The sequence below is a fragment of the Populus alba genome, chromosome 18 (assembly GCF_005239225.2).
Source record: "Populus alba chromosome 18, ASM523922v2, whole genome shotgun sequence".
Taxonomy (NCBI): Eukaryota; Viridiplantae; Streptophyta; class Magnoliopsida; order Malpighiales; family Salicaceae; genus Populus; species Populus alba.
Window position 1 is genome coordinate 6,862,268 of NC_133301.1, and position 13,915 is coordinate 6,876,182.

The 13,915-nt window shown below is 35.4% G+C and overlaps 1 protein-coding gene across 1 annotated transcript; it reads right to left on the reverse strand.

Annotated features, from left to right (window-relative positions):
* Nucleotides 1-8,388: 8,388 nt before the first annotated feature.
* Nucleotides 8,389-13,228, reverse strand: LOC118062680 (U-box domain-containing protein 35). Its single transcript, XM_073406389.1, has 9 exons — nucleotides 13,066-13,228; nucleotides 12,885-12,970; nucleotides 12,661-12,782; nucleotides 12,341-12,550; nucleotides 11,939-12,264; nucleotides 11,735-11,859; nucleotides 11,064-11,492; nucleotides 10,056-10,865; nucleotides 8,389-8,740 (listed from the first exon to the last, which is right to left on the reverse strand). Exons 1-9 carry the CDS (start codon nucleotides 13,226-13,228, stop codon nucleotides 8,678-8,680), a joined length of 2,334 nt encoding a protein of 777 aa, XP_073262490.1. The 3' UTR covers nucleotides 8,389-8,677.
* Between the last annotated feature and the right edge of the window lie 687 nt (nucleotides 13,229-13,915).

Below are 13,915 nucleotides of genomic sequence, written 5' to 3' on the forward strand. Positions count from 1 at the left end.
GAAATTCCCAAAACCAGCTGCCACATCCTTGTAGGAAAAGAATCCTAACCAAATAGAAAGTCCACAAATCAAATGGAAGTAAATAACAAAATTAGTAAAGCCTCTGTTGACCAGTATTGCGGTTCCTTCCTGAAGATTAACTGGCTTCGTGGGGTCATTCTACTCATTCCAATAGTGTTGGTGCCTTGGGGCAGGTTTCCATTGTGTCACACTCTTATCAGACCTCTTTCAGCTTTCCAGGATCAGATCTCAATCTTGACTGTGGGTTTTGTGACCACGTGATCACGAGGTTCGCATCACTCGTGGTCACGCAACCCACACGCAAAGACACCAATTCCCGGAAAGCCAAGTAAATCAGGTTTGATAGGAGTGTGACCAAAGATAACTTGTACCTAGGCACCAGCACTATTGGAAACGAAAGCCCCCACCCAACGAATATTGATTCACGAACGAGAAGTATAAGGATGACGCCACGAAGATAGTTGTTCTTCGATAAGTCATTTTTCAGTTCTTTAGAGAACAATGGAAGGGAGATTATCTCACCAACACACACACACACAAAGTGCGGAAAACAAGAAGTTTTATTAATCTAAATTGTCTGACTTATATGTCTGGTTATGTCTTTATTTATACTGACTCTCGAATTAAATAAACCCTAATGGACCCCTTATGTGGACTTATATAATGCCCACTTACAATTAAACCCAAATAATATAAATAAACCCTAAACTAAGAAGAAAATAAAAATAAAATAAATAAATCCGAATTTAATATCCTAAATATTATAGGATCAGATTTGTTGCTTTTTAGAAGTCCCATATGAGCTAGGAGAATCAAATCTGAAGGTGGAATTAATTCTGAAATCTTTTTTCCTTTTTGTAGCTAGGATAAATAAGGAATCCTTGTAAGAAAAGGATTCATAAACATTTATGAATCCTTGCCACACTTGGAAACTATGTTGCAGCCCATTAAAGATCTTTGTAGAATTATGAGATTTCCAAAATAAGTTGCCCCAACCTTTTAGAAAAAGAATCTTAGTCAAATAGGAAGTCCATAAGTCAAAAGGAAGTAAATAACAAAACTCATATAGCCTCTGTTGACTAGTGTTTGGATGCCATTCTGAACTCCGATTGACATGATATTTTCACCCAACGTAGGACAACATGTCAGGAGACTCCACATAAAATTTCAGCCCGATCCAATGGTAGGATTGAGAATTATGATTATTGCCGTAAAACTGGATAATATCATTCCCTCTTTCTTCAAGATGATTTGTCCTCAAATCACCAACAAGTTGAATGGACAATTCCTTAGCCTCATTTTGAAGCCTTTGGAATTCTTTTCTTGCCAATAATCATCGCCAACACAATTCTTCGATAAGTCGTTTTTCAGTTCTTTAGAGAACTAAGAGAGATTATCCCACCAACACACAACAAGTGTGGCAAAAGAAGTTTATTGATTTGAAAATTACGTAGCCTTACATGTCTTGTTATGCCTTTATTTATACTGACTCCAAACTAAAATAAACCCTAATGGACCCTTTATATAAACTTATATGAGGCCCACTTACAATTAAACCCAAATATAACCCAAAACATAAAGAAATAAAAATAACATAAAGTCTGGTATTGTTTTGTCGTGTATAACTTGAGAACATAAAACCTAATTAATTTGATTTGGTTTCCTTGCTGCACTTTCTTTTCTTTAATTAGCTTGAATTTCCTAGTATAACTTGGACAAATAATAAAGAAAATTTCCTCCTTTATCGTTGATTTAATTACTTTCCTTCCTAGGTTAGGAAAAACACTAAATAATCCTCTCCTTTTTATGAATAAGAGTTGGCCGAATTCGTTACTTAATTAGTAGAATAAATTGCTGACTTTCTATCTTTGTAGCATTAGGAAAAACAAGTCTAACAAGGTTGTTATGAGGCCAAACCATCAACCCTTTATTCAACAAGAATTAGGCTCTTCTTGGACTTGAATTAGATGAATTAAAGGTGACTTCATGCTCCTTAGATCTCCCAATCTCCTCTAGGTCCATCTTTCTCTATATTATGTAGAAGCCCATTCAATACTTCTTTGCCCTAAATCTTGTAATTGGCCCAATTAGCACATCTAATGGGTCGTTGGCATGATTACGCTTGGTGTTGGGATGATCATCATGATTGAATTTTTCATTTTTATTGGTGAGGTGACATATGTTATTGTCTTAAGTCACCTTGTATCTTCAAAATAAGTCAAAAGTTAAACTCATTCAAGAATCGCCTACTCTTAGGACTGTGAAAGACGTGAGATCCTTTTTAGGACACACTGGTTTTTACCGAAGATTCATTCATTCATTCATTCATATAGTACTATTTCCAAACCATCGTGTAACATGTTGTCATAAGACATCCAATTTCATAGGACTTCAAAATGTAAAAAAGCTTTTGAAAAGGTTAAAGGTTTGTTGACCACTACGCTAATCATGCAAGCTCCTAATTGGTCTTTACAATTTGAATTGATGTGGGATGCTAGTGATTCTACGGTAGGAGTTGTTTTAGCGCAAAGAAAAGATAAGAAGCCTCACGTCATTTATTATGCTAGCAAGATTTTGAATGAAGCTCGATGGAATTACACTACTACAAAAAAGAACTCTTAGTCGTGGTCTTTGCATTAGATAAATTCAGGTCTTATTTGGTTAGATCTTTTGTTATTGTTTTCAATGATCATTCAACATTAAAATATTTGCTCACAAAACAAGATGCCAAGCCACATTTGATCTGATGGATCCTCCTACTCCAAGAGTTTAATGATACATTCCAAGAAAGGGTTGAACAAAATTTTTTTGCCTACTGTTTAGTTTTACGCTATCAAGCATAATTCTCCTCGTTTATTGGATCAGGATAAAATTTAACCAAGAGTTTTTAGATTACTTGTAATTGGTGCCAAGCATCATATAACTTGATTAATGGAGCCAAGCTCTGATACCAAATGATGCGAACCTCATGATCACATGGTCACGCAACCCACACGCAAAGACATCAATTCCCGGAAAGCCAAGTAAATCATGTTTGATATGAGTGTGACACAAAGATAACTAGTACCTAGGCACCAGCATTATTGAAAACAGAGACCCCCACCCAACGAATATTGATTCATGAACGAGAAGTAAGTAAATAAACCCTAATGACACCACGAAGATAGTTGTTCTTCAATAAGTCATTTTTTAGTTCCTTAGAGAACTATGGAAAGAAGATTATCTCACCAACACAAACACACAAAGTGCGGCAAACAAGAAGTTTTATTAATCTGAATTGTGTAACCTTACATGTCTGGTTATGCCCTTATTTATAGTGACTCCAAACTATAATAAACCCTAATGGGCCCCTTTTATGGACTTATATGATGCCCACTTACAATTAAACCCAAATAATATAAATAAACCCTAAAATAAGAAGAAAATAATAATAAAATAAATAAATTTGAATTTAATATCTTAAAAATGATAGGATCAAAGTTGTTGCCCTTTAGAAGTCCCATATAAGCTAGGAGAATCAAATATGAAGGTGGAATTAATTATGAAATCTTCTTTCCTTTTTGTAGCTAGGATGAATAAGGAATCCTTGTAAGAAAATGATTCTGAAACATTTATGAATCCTTGCCACACTTGGAAACTATGTTGCAGCACATTAAAGATTTTAATAGAATTAGGAGATTTCTAAAATGAGCTGCCACATCCTTTTAGAAAAAGAATCCTAACAAAATAAAAAGCCCACAAGTCAAAAGGAAGTAAATAACAAAACTTATAGAACCTCTGTTAACCCGTGTTTGGATACCTTGCAAAACTCCGATTGATATGATATTTTACCCAAGGTAGGACAACATGTCAGGAGACTCCATGTAAAATTTCAGCCTAATCCAATGGTAGGATAAAGAATTATGATTGTTGCCGTAAAACTAGATAGTTGCACTTTTTACATCAAAATCCGAATTTGACCTTGCCTAGGAATAGAACCTTAGCCAAATAGAAAGTTCACAAGTCAAAAGGAAGTAATTAACAAAATTTGCACAGCCTCTGTTGACCAGTATTGCAGTGTCTTCCCAAACTTAATTGTTTTTCATTGTCCGGATCATATCATTAAAGAATTGGGAAGATTTTCTTGTCATTTATAGAGTCTGCATACAATCTTAGTGTTACACTCTACTGCTGAATTTTCACCATTTGAAATTGTGTATGGATTTAACCATACCAGCCTTGTTAATTTTTTTTTCCCCTAATGCTACAAGGATAGAAAATCAACAATTTATTCTTCTAATTAAGTAAGGAAGTTGGCCAAATCTTGTTCTTAAAGAGGGGAGGATTATTTAATGCTTTTCCTAACCTAGAAAGGAAAGTAATTAAATCAGCAACAAAGGAGAAAATTTGTTTTCTTATTTGGCCAACAAGTTAAACAAGAAAATCCAAGCTAATCAAGGACATCAAAGGGGGCAGCAACACAAATTTTTCAAATCAAATTTCTCCTAGTTTATTTAGGACTTCTTAAGGGTGACAAATCTGATTCTAGCATATTTAGGATGGTAATTTTTGGATTTTATTATTTTTATTATTTGCTTCTTAGTCTTTGGCTTATAATATTACTTATTTGGATTAGTTATAAGTGGGCTTCATAAAGTCCACCTAAGGGGGGTCCATTAGGGTTTCTATAATTCTAGAGTCAATATAAATAAAAGGATAACCAAACATGTAAGGGTTAGACAATTGAGATTAATAAAACTTCTTCTTTGTTGCATTTGTTGTGTGTTGGTGGGATAATCTCCCTTTCTTTGTTTTCTAAAGAACTGAAAACGGCTTATCGAAGAACAACTGGCTTCGTGGCATCATCCTTATACTTCTCGTTCGCGAATCAATATTCAATGATGGAGATTTTTCGTTTCCAATAGTGTTGGTGCCTAGGTACAAGTTATCTTTGTGTCACACTTCTATCAAACCTGATTTCCTTGGCTTTTCGGGAATTGGTGTCTTTGCGTGTGGGTTGCGTGACCATTGATCACGAGGTTCGCATCATTTGGCTCCATTAATCAGGTTATAATTTTTCTAAATTTTTCGTTTCTTGTTGCTTCCGCAAAAATTTCTTAGTGTCCAATTTCTTCTTCTCCTTGATTTGCAGCATATAAAAAAAAAGGATTATGTGGATTAAAACCATAAACAATTTTAAAATGAGAAACACTAGTGGTCAATGTGATGATGTGCATCATGAAATTATAATCCATCTCATAAAGCTAAATCTAATATGCAAGAGGATTCAGATGGTCCAATGACAAGACCAAGAGTGAAACAACTTGATGCGAACCTCGTGATCACGTGGTCACGCAACCCACAATCAGATTTGAGATCTGATCCCGGAAAGCCGAAATAGGTTTGATATGAGTGCGACACAATGGAAACCTGCCCCAAGGCACCAACACTATTGGAATGAGTTGAATGACGCCACGAAGCCAGTTAATCTTCAATAAGTCAGATTCAGTTCGTTCAAGAACTGAAGAATGCAAGAATCTCTCTCACACGTTAAAACTGAAAAATTCAGAATAATAATCATCAAAGCTGCCGAAATTTTGGCCTACATGAATTTAAATAGTTCTTGAAAAGTTAACCCTAATGGACCCTTTATGTGGACTTATATGAGGTCCACTCAAAACTGGCCCAAAACCCTAAAATGAAAAGCCCATAACTTAATCCAAACAAGCCTTAGATCCTAGCTTAAAACAAAGTATGAATTAAGCCCAAACAAGCCTTGGGCTGTAGCTAACAAAATAAAATAAAGCCCTTATCTCATGGCCCAAATAAGAGTGTATTGGACCCCTCTTGCATATGGATAAGATGTACTAGGATCTCCTCTTGATACTCCAATGGACCTTCCAATTCTGACTTGGTGGAAACTTTCAAAACCAATGCATTCAATGCGTCTTTCAATGTCTTTGTCTTGGACCGAGTCATTGGTCCATTTGGAACATGTAATGGGTCCTTGCTGGTGTTTCTGGGCTGGTCCGCATCATCCCCTCTCTCCTCGAAAGGATTCGACCTCGAATCAAAATCTGTGTCAAACAAAGTAAGATCAGCAACATTAAAGTAGCACTAACACTATACTCACCTGGAAGGTCAATTTTGTATGCGTTGTCATTGATTCTCTCTAAAACCTGAAAAGGACCATCACCACGAGGCTGTAATTTTGATTTCCTTTGGTTAGGAAATCGTTCCTTACGCATGTGCACCCATACCCAATCACCGGGTTGGAAAACAACCAGTTTACGTCCCTTATTTGCTTTAGAAGCGTAAAGTCTGTTCTTTTTCTCTATTTGTAGTCGAACTCCCTCATGGAGTTCTCTCACCATCTTTGCCTTCTTTTCACCATCTAAACTTACCCTTTCTTCAAAAGGTAAATGAATTAAGTCCATAGGAGTTGGTGGATTAAAACCATAAACAATTTCAAAAGGAGAAAAAGTAGTAGTTGAATGCACAATTCTATTATAAGCAAACTCAACAAAAGGCAAACATTCTTCCCAACTTTTCAAATTCTTTTGAATTACAGCACGTAAAAGTTGGGATAATGTTCTATTCACTACCTCTGTTTGTCCATCTGTTTGAGGATGACATGTTGTCGAAAATAAGAGTTTAGTTCCCAATTTTCCCCATAAGGTCTTCCAAAAGTAACTAAGGAACTTAACATCACGATCTGACACTATACTCTTAGGAATGCCATGCAAACGTACAATCTCTCTAAAGAACAAGTCTGCGATATAATAAGCTGCCACATTCTTATAGGAAAAGAATCCTAGCTAACTAGGAAGTTCACAAGTCAAAAGAAAGTAACAAAATTCATACAACCTCTGTTGACCAATATTACAATGTCTCCTTGAACTCCGATTGACTTGAATTTAACCTAAGGTAGAACAGTATGTTAGGAGACTCCATGTAAAATCAGCCCAATCCAATAGGTGAATTGGGAATTATGATTGTTCTTGCGAAACTGGATAGTTGTGCATTTTACATTATAATCCGAATCTGATTATTTTTTCATTGCCTGGATCATATCACAATGAAAACCTGTTCCAAGGCACTAACACTATTAAAATTGAAACTAATGACGCCACAAGGTTTGTTATACCTTGATAAGTCAGGTTTGATTTTTGTCTTAACAAAGATAATGTGTTGCATCATACAAAACACAAGTTTATTTCATAAATTCATTGTCCTCTACTTTTCAACATGCAAAAAACTTATATAATGTTTCAAATAACCCTAATGGATCCCATATCTGGGTTGATTTGAGTTCACTTACAAAATTCACCCAAATAATTAATAATAAACCAAAAACTAAGAAGAAAATAATAATAATCCAAAATTAATATCCTAGATATAGATTTGCCACCCATAAGAAGTTTCAAATAGACTAGAAAATCTAATATAAATGTAGAATTGATTTTGAAGTCTTCTTTCCTTGTTGTGTTTAGTTTCCTTGTTTTACATGGACAATTAATGAAGAAAATCTCTCTATTTTATACTTGTCAATTTAGTCTTTTTTTAAACTAGGAGAATCATTAATTAATCCTTCATAGTTTAGAAAATTAGATCTAACAGCCCTCCTAGCATTCTTTATTGACTAGGAAACTTCCTCTTTTATTGATAAATATTCTCCTTAATAATAGGTAAATTAATGAACAAAATTTTCTTTAATTTTAGAAGATTATTTTGCTTATTTAAATCCTTGTAGAATTAGAAAATCAATCTCAAACAAATTTGATCCGATCCGATCCTAACATCTTAATTAACCCACCAAAAGAATTAGTTTGAACCCATCTTCCATAAAAACTTCAATTTGATCAAATGCATCCCTAGATAAAGACCCATCATGAAAAGGCAAAGACTGAACCATATACTGAACCGTATCAATAACTAATCTCAAATATATAATTGAATACTTATTATAAGGAATTCAAGGATGAACCTAAACCGTAACATTTTTGCTATGCTTTGTTCATTACTAATGAGATGGACCTTTATGTTGTTTTGTAGCTTTGTTGAGTCTTCTCAATCTTTGAATCTGAGATAAGGATGGAATAATCATACTCCTTAATTTGTGTGTTCAATATCACTTGAAACACTGATTTGTAATCAATGTCTTAACACGGTTGAGAAAAAAATTATTATCGGTAGATATTACATAAAACTGATATCCAAGTTAGAGAAAAGATAATAATTTTCCTGACTTTTTTTTTTTTTACTACTTTAGTTTTATACTTATCTCTATGATGATGATGATGATTTTTTGCAGTAGAGGTTAGATTAAAGGTGGTAGAACTAAGCAAGCTTCCTTGAAATTGTCTTCTTAATAGTGTGTAACTAAAACATTATCAACAAAACTTACTGTTTATTGTGGTGTAAGAACAAAAGCAATTATTGAAATACCGGATCCACTTTCACAAGAGAGTGAAGATACACAGATATTACTTCCCATCATTTCTGATATGTCTCTTGTTTCATCTTGTTCCCATAGCAAAATAATTCAGACCTCGAACTACATACATCTTTCAATTTTCCATGTCTCTTTAGTTTCTCAACACTTTGATTCTTTTCTATCAGCAAGTAGCTTTCTGGTTTTTGTTCAAGCAAGTCGGCCATATAACTTTCTTTGCTGTCATCCGCTTTCTTGATTAGAGTCATGCTTAGTTCTCTTTCCATAAGACCTATATGCGTTCTCCTGCTTAATTAACAACAAAATAGCACATTAGAAAACAGATGGTTCAACTAACGCATGCTATGGCTTAATACGGAGAATGAACAGTAAAACGAATCCTATGTAGTTGATTAAGGCTCCGTTTGTTTGTTGGAAAGTAGTTTTCTTTTGGAAAATGAATTCCGGGGAAAGTAAATTCCAAGAATGTATTTTTCGATATTTGGTAGTGTAATGAAAAATAAATTAGAAAACACTTTCCAGTGTTTGGTTATGTCATGAAAAATGAGCTGGAAAATAACTTATTAATATTTTATTTTTCTTAAGTTTATTAAAATAATGAGGAACAAATCTTACAAATTAAAAAGTTGAATGAGAATGAAATTGAAAAAAAAAAAATTTCATAAATTATCTCAAATAAAATAAATAATAATCAAAATAATAAAGATCAAATCTAAATTTTTTTTTTTTAAAAATGAAAGATGAAGAAATTAAAATAATAATAATCAACATTTCATAAATTATTTTCAAATAAAATAAGTAACAAACAAAAGAATGAGGACCAAATTTGATAGATAAAAAATTTCAATAAAAAAATGATAAGGAAAAAGCAAATAGCAATTATAAAAATAAGGGCCAAAGTTAATATAAAAATAAAATTTTAAGAGATGAAATTGAAAAATAAATATTCAAAACAAAATATATATAGCAATCAAAAGTTTGAAGATCAAATTTGATATAATTAGCAAATAATGACATTTCTAAATTTTTGATAACTTCTGGAAAATGTTTTCCGCTCAAATTTTTCAGGAAAATACTTTCCTGAAAACCAAGCCAAATTTTCCTTTTATTGGAAAGTGTTTTCCGTTGACCAGCTTTTCTAATGGCAAACAAACACAAGAAAATTTGAAAAGTGATTCCCCGGAAACCACTTTCCGAAAAACAAACACAGCTAAAAGGGAAAATACTTTTCTAAAAACCAAACAAAATTTTTTTTTGACTGAAAAGTGTTTTCTGTTGACTAGAAAGTATTTTTCGTTGACCAACTTTTCTAATAGCAAACAAACACAGGAAAGTTTGAAAAATGATTTCCCGAAAACTATTTTTCGAAAAACAAACATGGCCTAAGTGATTGTGGGTGATGAAGTTGAACTTCTCAAGTTTCATGACCTGTATTATTTTTTGTTGCATCAAAAGGTCCCTTAATTTGTCCTCCTTATTCCTCCAAATGTTGCCACTATTTGTCGTCCAGCCTAGCACCTTAATCCCAAACAACCGAGTTTTAAAAAGTTGAAAATGCATCAACTTTTGGTCTCTATATGATGAGTCAATATTGACCAACCTGAGTAGCATTTGGCATCCTTCCCTGTGAAGTTGACAGAGGATGTGAAAGGGGACTGCGACTACGACCTCTGCTGTTGACTTCTCGGCTCTGGTGATTATTTTTGCTTCTTTGCTGCTCCGTGTTCATTCCTAGGTCTCTCAACCGGTTAAGCTCTGGAACTATAACCGTGGCAAGACTTGGCCTGTCTTTCTTCCTTAATTCAGCACACTTCAATGCCAGTGCAGCAAATCCTAACGCCTCTTCCACAGGCCAGTCTGATACTGTTTGGTCAAGCATGTCTGCAAATTTTCCTCTTTCAATGGCCCTCCCCACCTGATGAGCAAGACCCATCGGAGGCTTGGCTGTGATGATTTGGAGAAACATTATTCCCAACGAGTATATGTCTGATCTTGTAGTTAACATTCCTGTTTGTTGATACTCGGGATCTATATAACAAAACGTTCCTGCAGCAGAGGTCATGTGGTATTGTGTGACACTATCAGCTACAGAAAGAGGGACTAACCGAGCGAGGCCAACATCACTAATTTTACACACATAGTTGCTGTCCAAAAGAATGTTTGCTGGTTTAAGGTCCCGATGGACGAGGGGCTCTGGCTTTGCTTGGTGGAGGAACAGAAGTGCGGTCGCAATCTCAGCAGCTATTTTGAATCGTATGCCCCATGGAATTGGAGGGGTGTTGTGTTTTTGAAGTAGCCTGTCTTCCAAGCTTCCGTTGTCCATGTATTCATATACCAAGATTCCATACTCAGGGCAGGCACCAAGAAGAAGGACCATGTGTGGGTGTCTAATGCAGCTGAGAACCTCAACCTATGAAAGATCACATTGCAAAGAATGCTAAAACAGTCATGAATTTATTCAACTTCAAACTTAAACAGTTGTTAGACTTCTCACCAATGGTTAATGGTTTTACTGGAAAACAAGCTCACTATTTAAAGATGAATAGCTTGATTAGATTGTGCAAAAAATCACATTTACAATCCTGACAAAATTATTTTGGTACCGTACCTCCTGTTGGAACTGCTTCTTTCCTTGAGCAGCATCCGGTCTTAAAGCCTTGATTGCAACTGAGGTATGATCAAGTTTGCCTTTATACACAGGTCCATATCCTCCTTCACCAATTTTATTTGATGGTGAGAATTTATCCGTGGCTTCTTCAATCTCTTCGATTGTGTATCTTCTGTACCGCACATCATTATGTGCCAAAGCATTTAAAGCGCGATTCTTCTCCTCTGTCTCTCGCTCAGCTTTCTTCTCTGCATGTTTTCTTTTCTGTCCTTCCAACTCTGCTAGTTTCTGTGATTTCTCAGCTGCTTCAATGGCAACTTTGCACTTAGCCTTCTCCAACTCTGCCACGGCAAAGGCTGCCTCTCCTGCGAGCTTGGCTTCCTCAAATTTACGAACCTCGTCAATCTTCCATTGATTAAGTTCACTAGCCTGGATTCAGAGCATTCAGAATTAAACCATTTGAGCCAATTCAAAAGACATAACATTTGTTAATTGTGCATTTAGTTTTGGTGTCTCATAGCATTTTCTTTATAATTTATCAATTAAGTTCTTTCCAGGTATTCAGTAGCCAACTGAGTCTGAAAACTGCTGAATGTTCGAAGGCAGGATTAAGAACAATGATAGCCAAGTTCTTTCAAGTTTTTGGAGCATCAAACGATGGTATAAACTACCTTCTGTTTGGCTGAGAGTGCTTCTTTGCAAGCTGTGCTATACATTTCCATGGTCTGCTTCAACTCAAGCCTCAGCCTTCTCATCTCAACTTCTAAATGGTCCTGCAATGCATAATCCAACGATACTACGATTATTGATATCCATTTTTGATAATGCAGCAATTCTTATTGCTTATACAAAAAGTTCATCCTAAAGAAACCTACTGGTATCAACTGAACACCACTTTGCACTTACCGCATTTGACTCATTCAGATTAGAGGCTGAAGCAACAGAGAAATCTGAACTTTGGGCTGAGCTGTCCATGATTGATGTTGCGAATAATCCTGAAAATTCAGATCCATCAGATGTAGAAACACGGGAAGTTGATGGTCTTCCGCAAGACGACGGAAGGTAAGTGCTGTCCATAGAGAAATTAGAGACGAAATTTCTGCCTCTCTCAGGTTGTGATCCTCTCATGGGATCATTGACCTTTTCCAAAGGAAATCCACCTGCTTCGGCACTTCTCCGCCCTCCTTTCTCGGACTGTGCCCTAGTTTAGGTGGGGGGGGGGGGAATTAAACCGTGCATTCATTAGCAAGAAATGAAATGTGCAGCGAAAGTCTTACCTAATTCCATCCAAATCTAGTTCAGCATTATCCTGTAGACTTTGAGATGGAATTACTGGCATGGATGCTGTCTTCTGTGGGCCATTATAAGTAGGCGTCCGTTGTGCTTTTTGGGTGGAGAGGATCTTTCCCTTGGTGATTACATAAACAGAACAAAAATCTGGGGCAATTTTCATAAAGATAGTTGGCACATCTTGGATTTTGAATTTCCTGGGCACTCATAACATGGGATATCTTAGTACTGGACACGATAATTTTAATATCTCAACAACTTTCTATAAACCAAAGATTTTTCTAGTTCAATAGTTTGAGAGAGAGACCTTGTCAGAACATTTCTTCCTGATGCACCAAACACAATATTTCCAATTAAATTGATGTTGATGTAGTCCGCAACTGCCCGAGCAACATCAATGTCATCAAGCACAACCTCCTTCAAACGAACCTGAATTTGGCAATGCAATATGGTGTTATAATTTCCATTTTAATGTAGTTATCTTAACCATACAATGCTGGATTCTACATGTATGGCATGAACTTTACTTACCCCTTTACGGGCGCAATATCCACGGTAGGGAGTGAAAAGCTGATGCGCCTCATCAGCATCATCACCATCCTGACCATTAGCAACTTCTGGATGAATCTCAACAGATAAAACAAAATAATCAGAGAAAAACAATACCAAAAACCTGCACTCATTTCTAAAATGAGAAATGAAAGAGGCCTACGATATTGATGGTTTTTGTGCTTGACATGAATTAGGACAAGAACCGAGTTATTGCTTGCGAGATTATCAACAGCCCAGCGAACAGCATGCTGGCTGTTCTTATCTTTGTCGATGGCTACAGAAGTGGCGTTGAAGAGGGAATCAGCAGTGGCATTGGAAGCCATTTAGGAATGTTGATGCCACTCGAATTAGATATTATATAATATAATAATTACGAAAAATCGGAGTCGGGATCTCCAATACCACCACAGGTTAAGTCTGGCTAAAGAAGAATAAAACAGAAAAGAGATTGAAGGCAGGAAGAAACGAATCCTTAACTTGTCTTTATTTTCCTGTCTAGATGGAATTGAAAACCCATGAAACCTATCAAACTGACAGGGGGGCAACAAACTTTAAGTTTCTTGCCTATTTTGGGCAAATTTGACCATGACTTTCTGTCTGGACTTGTAGACAACTAGGTTGAGACTTGAGATAAACCTATTTATGCTTCGAATAGTAAATACTTTGTCTGGCTATGTTGGAAACTTGACTTGCGTTAAACCAAAGGGCCAACACTTTTCTTAATTGTTTTTATATAGAAATTAATTAAAACAATTAGATACTTCATAGCAATTAATTTCGGTGATATTTTTTTTATTAAAACAATTAGCACATTAAAATCAAAATTATGGCAGAATAGCACAATTTAAAAAAGTTTTGGCAAAATGATATAGTTTGAGCTTGTTTGACTTCAAAATCACAATATGTATTAATTGTTGCTATTCTCAAGCGCGACAACCACCATGTTAGGTTTCAGAATAACAACTACCTAACATTTCGTGCCTCTGAAGCATAACATGTCATGAAATATA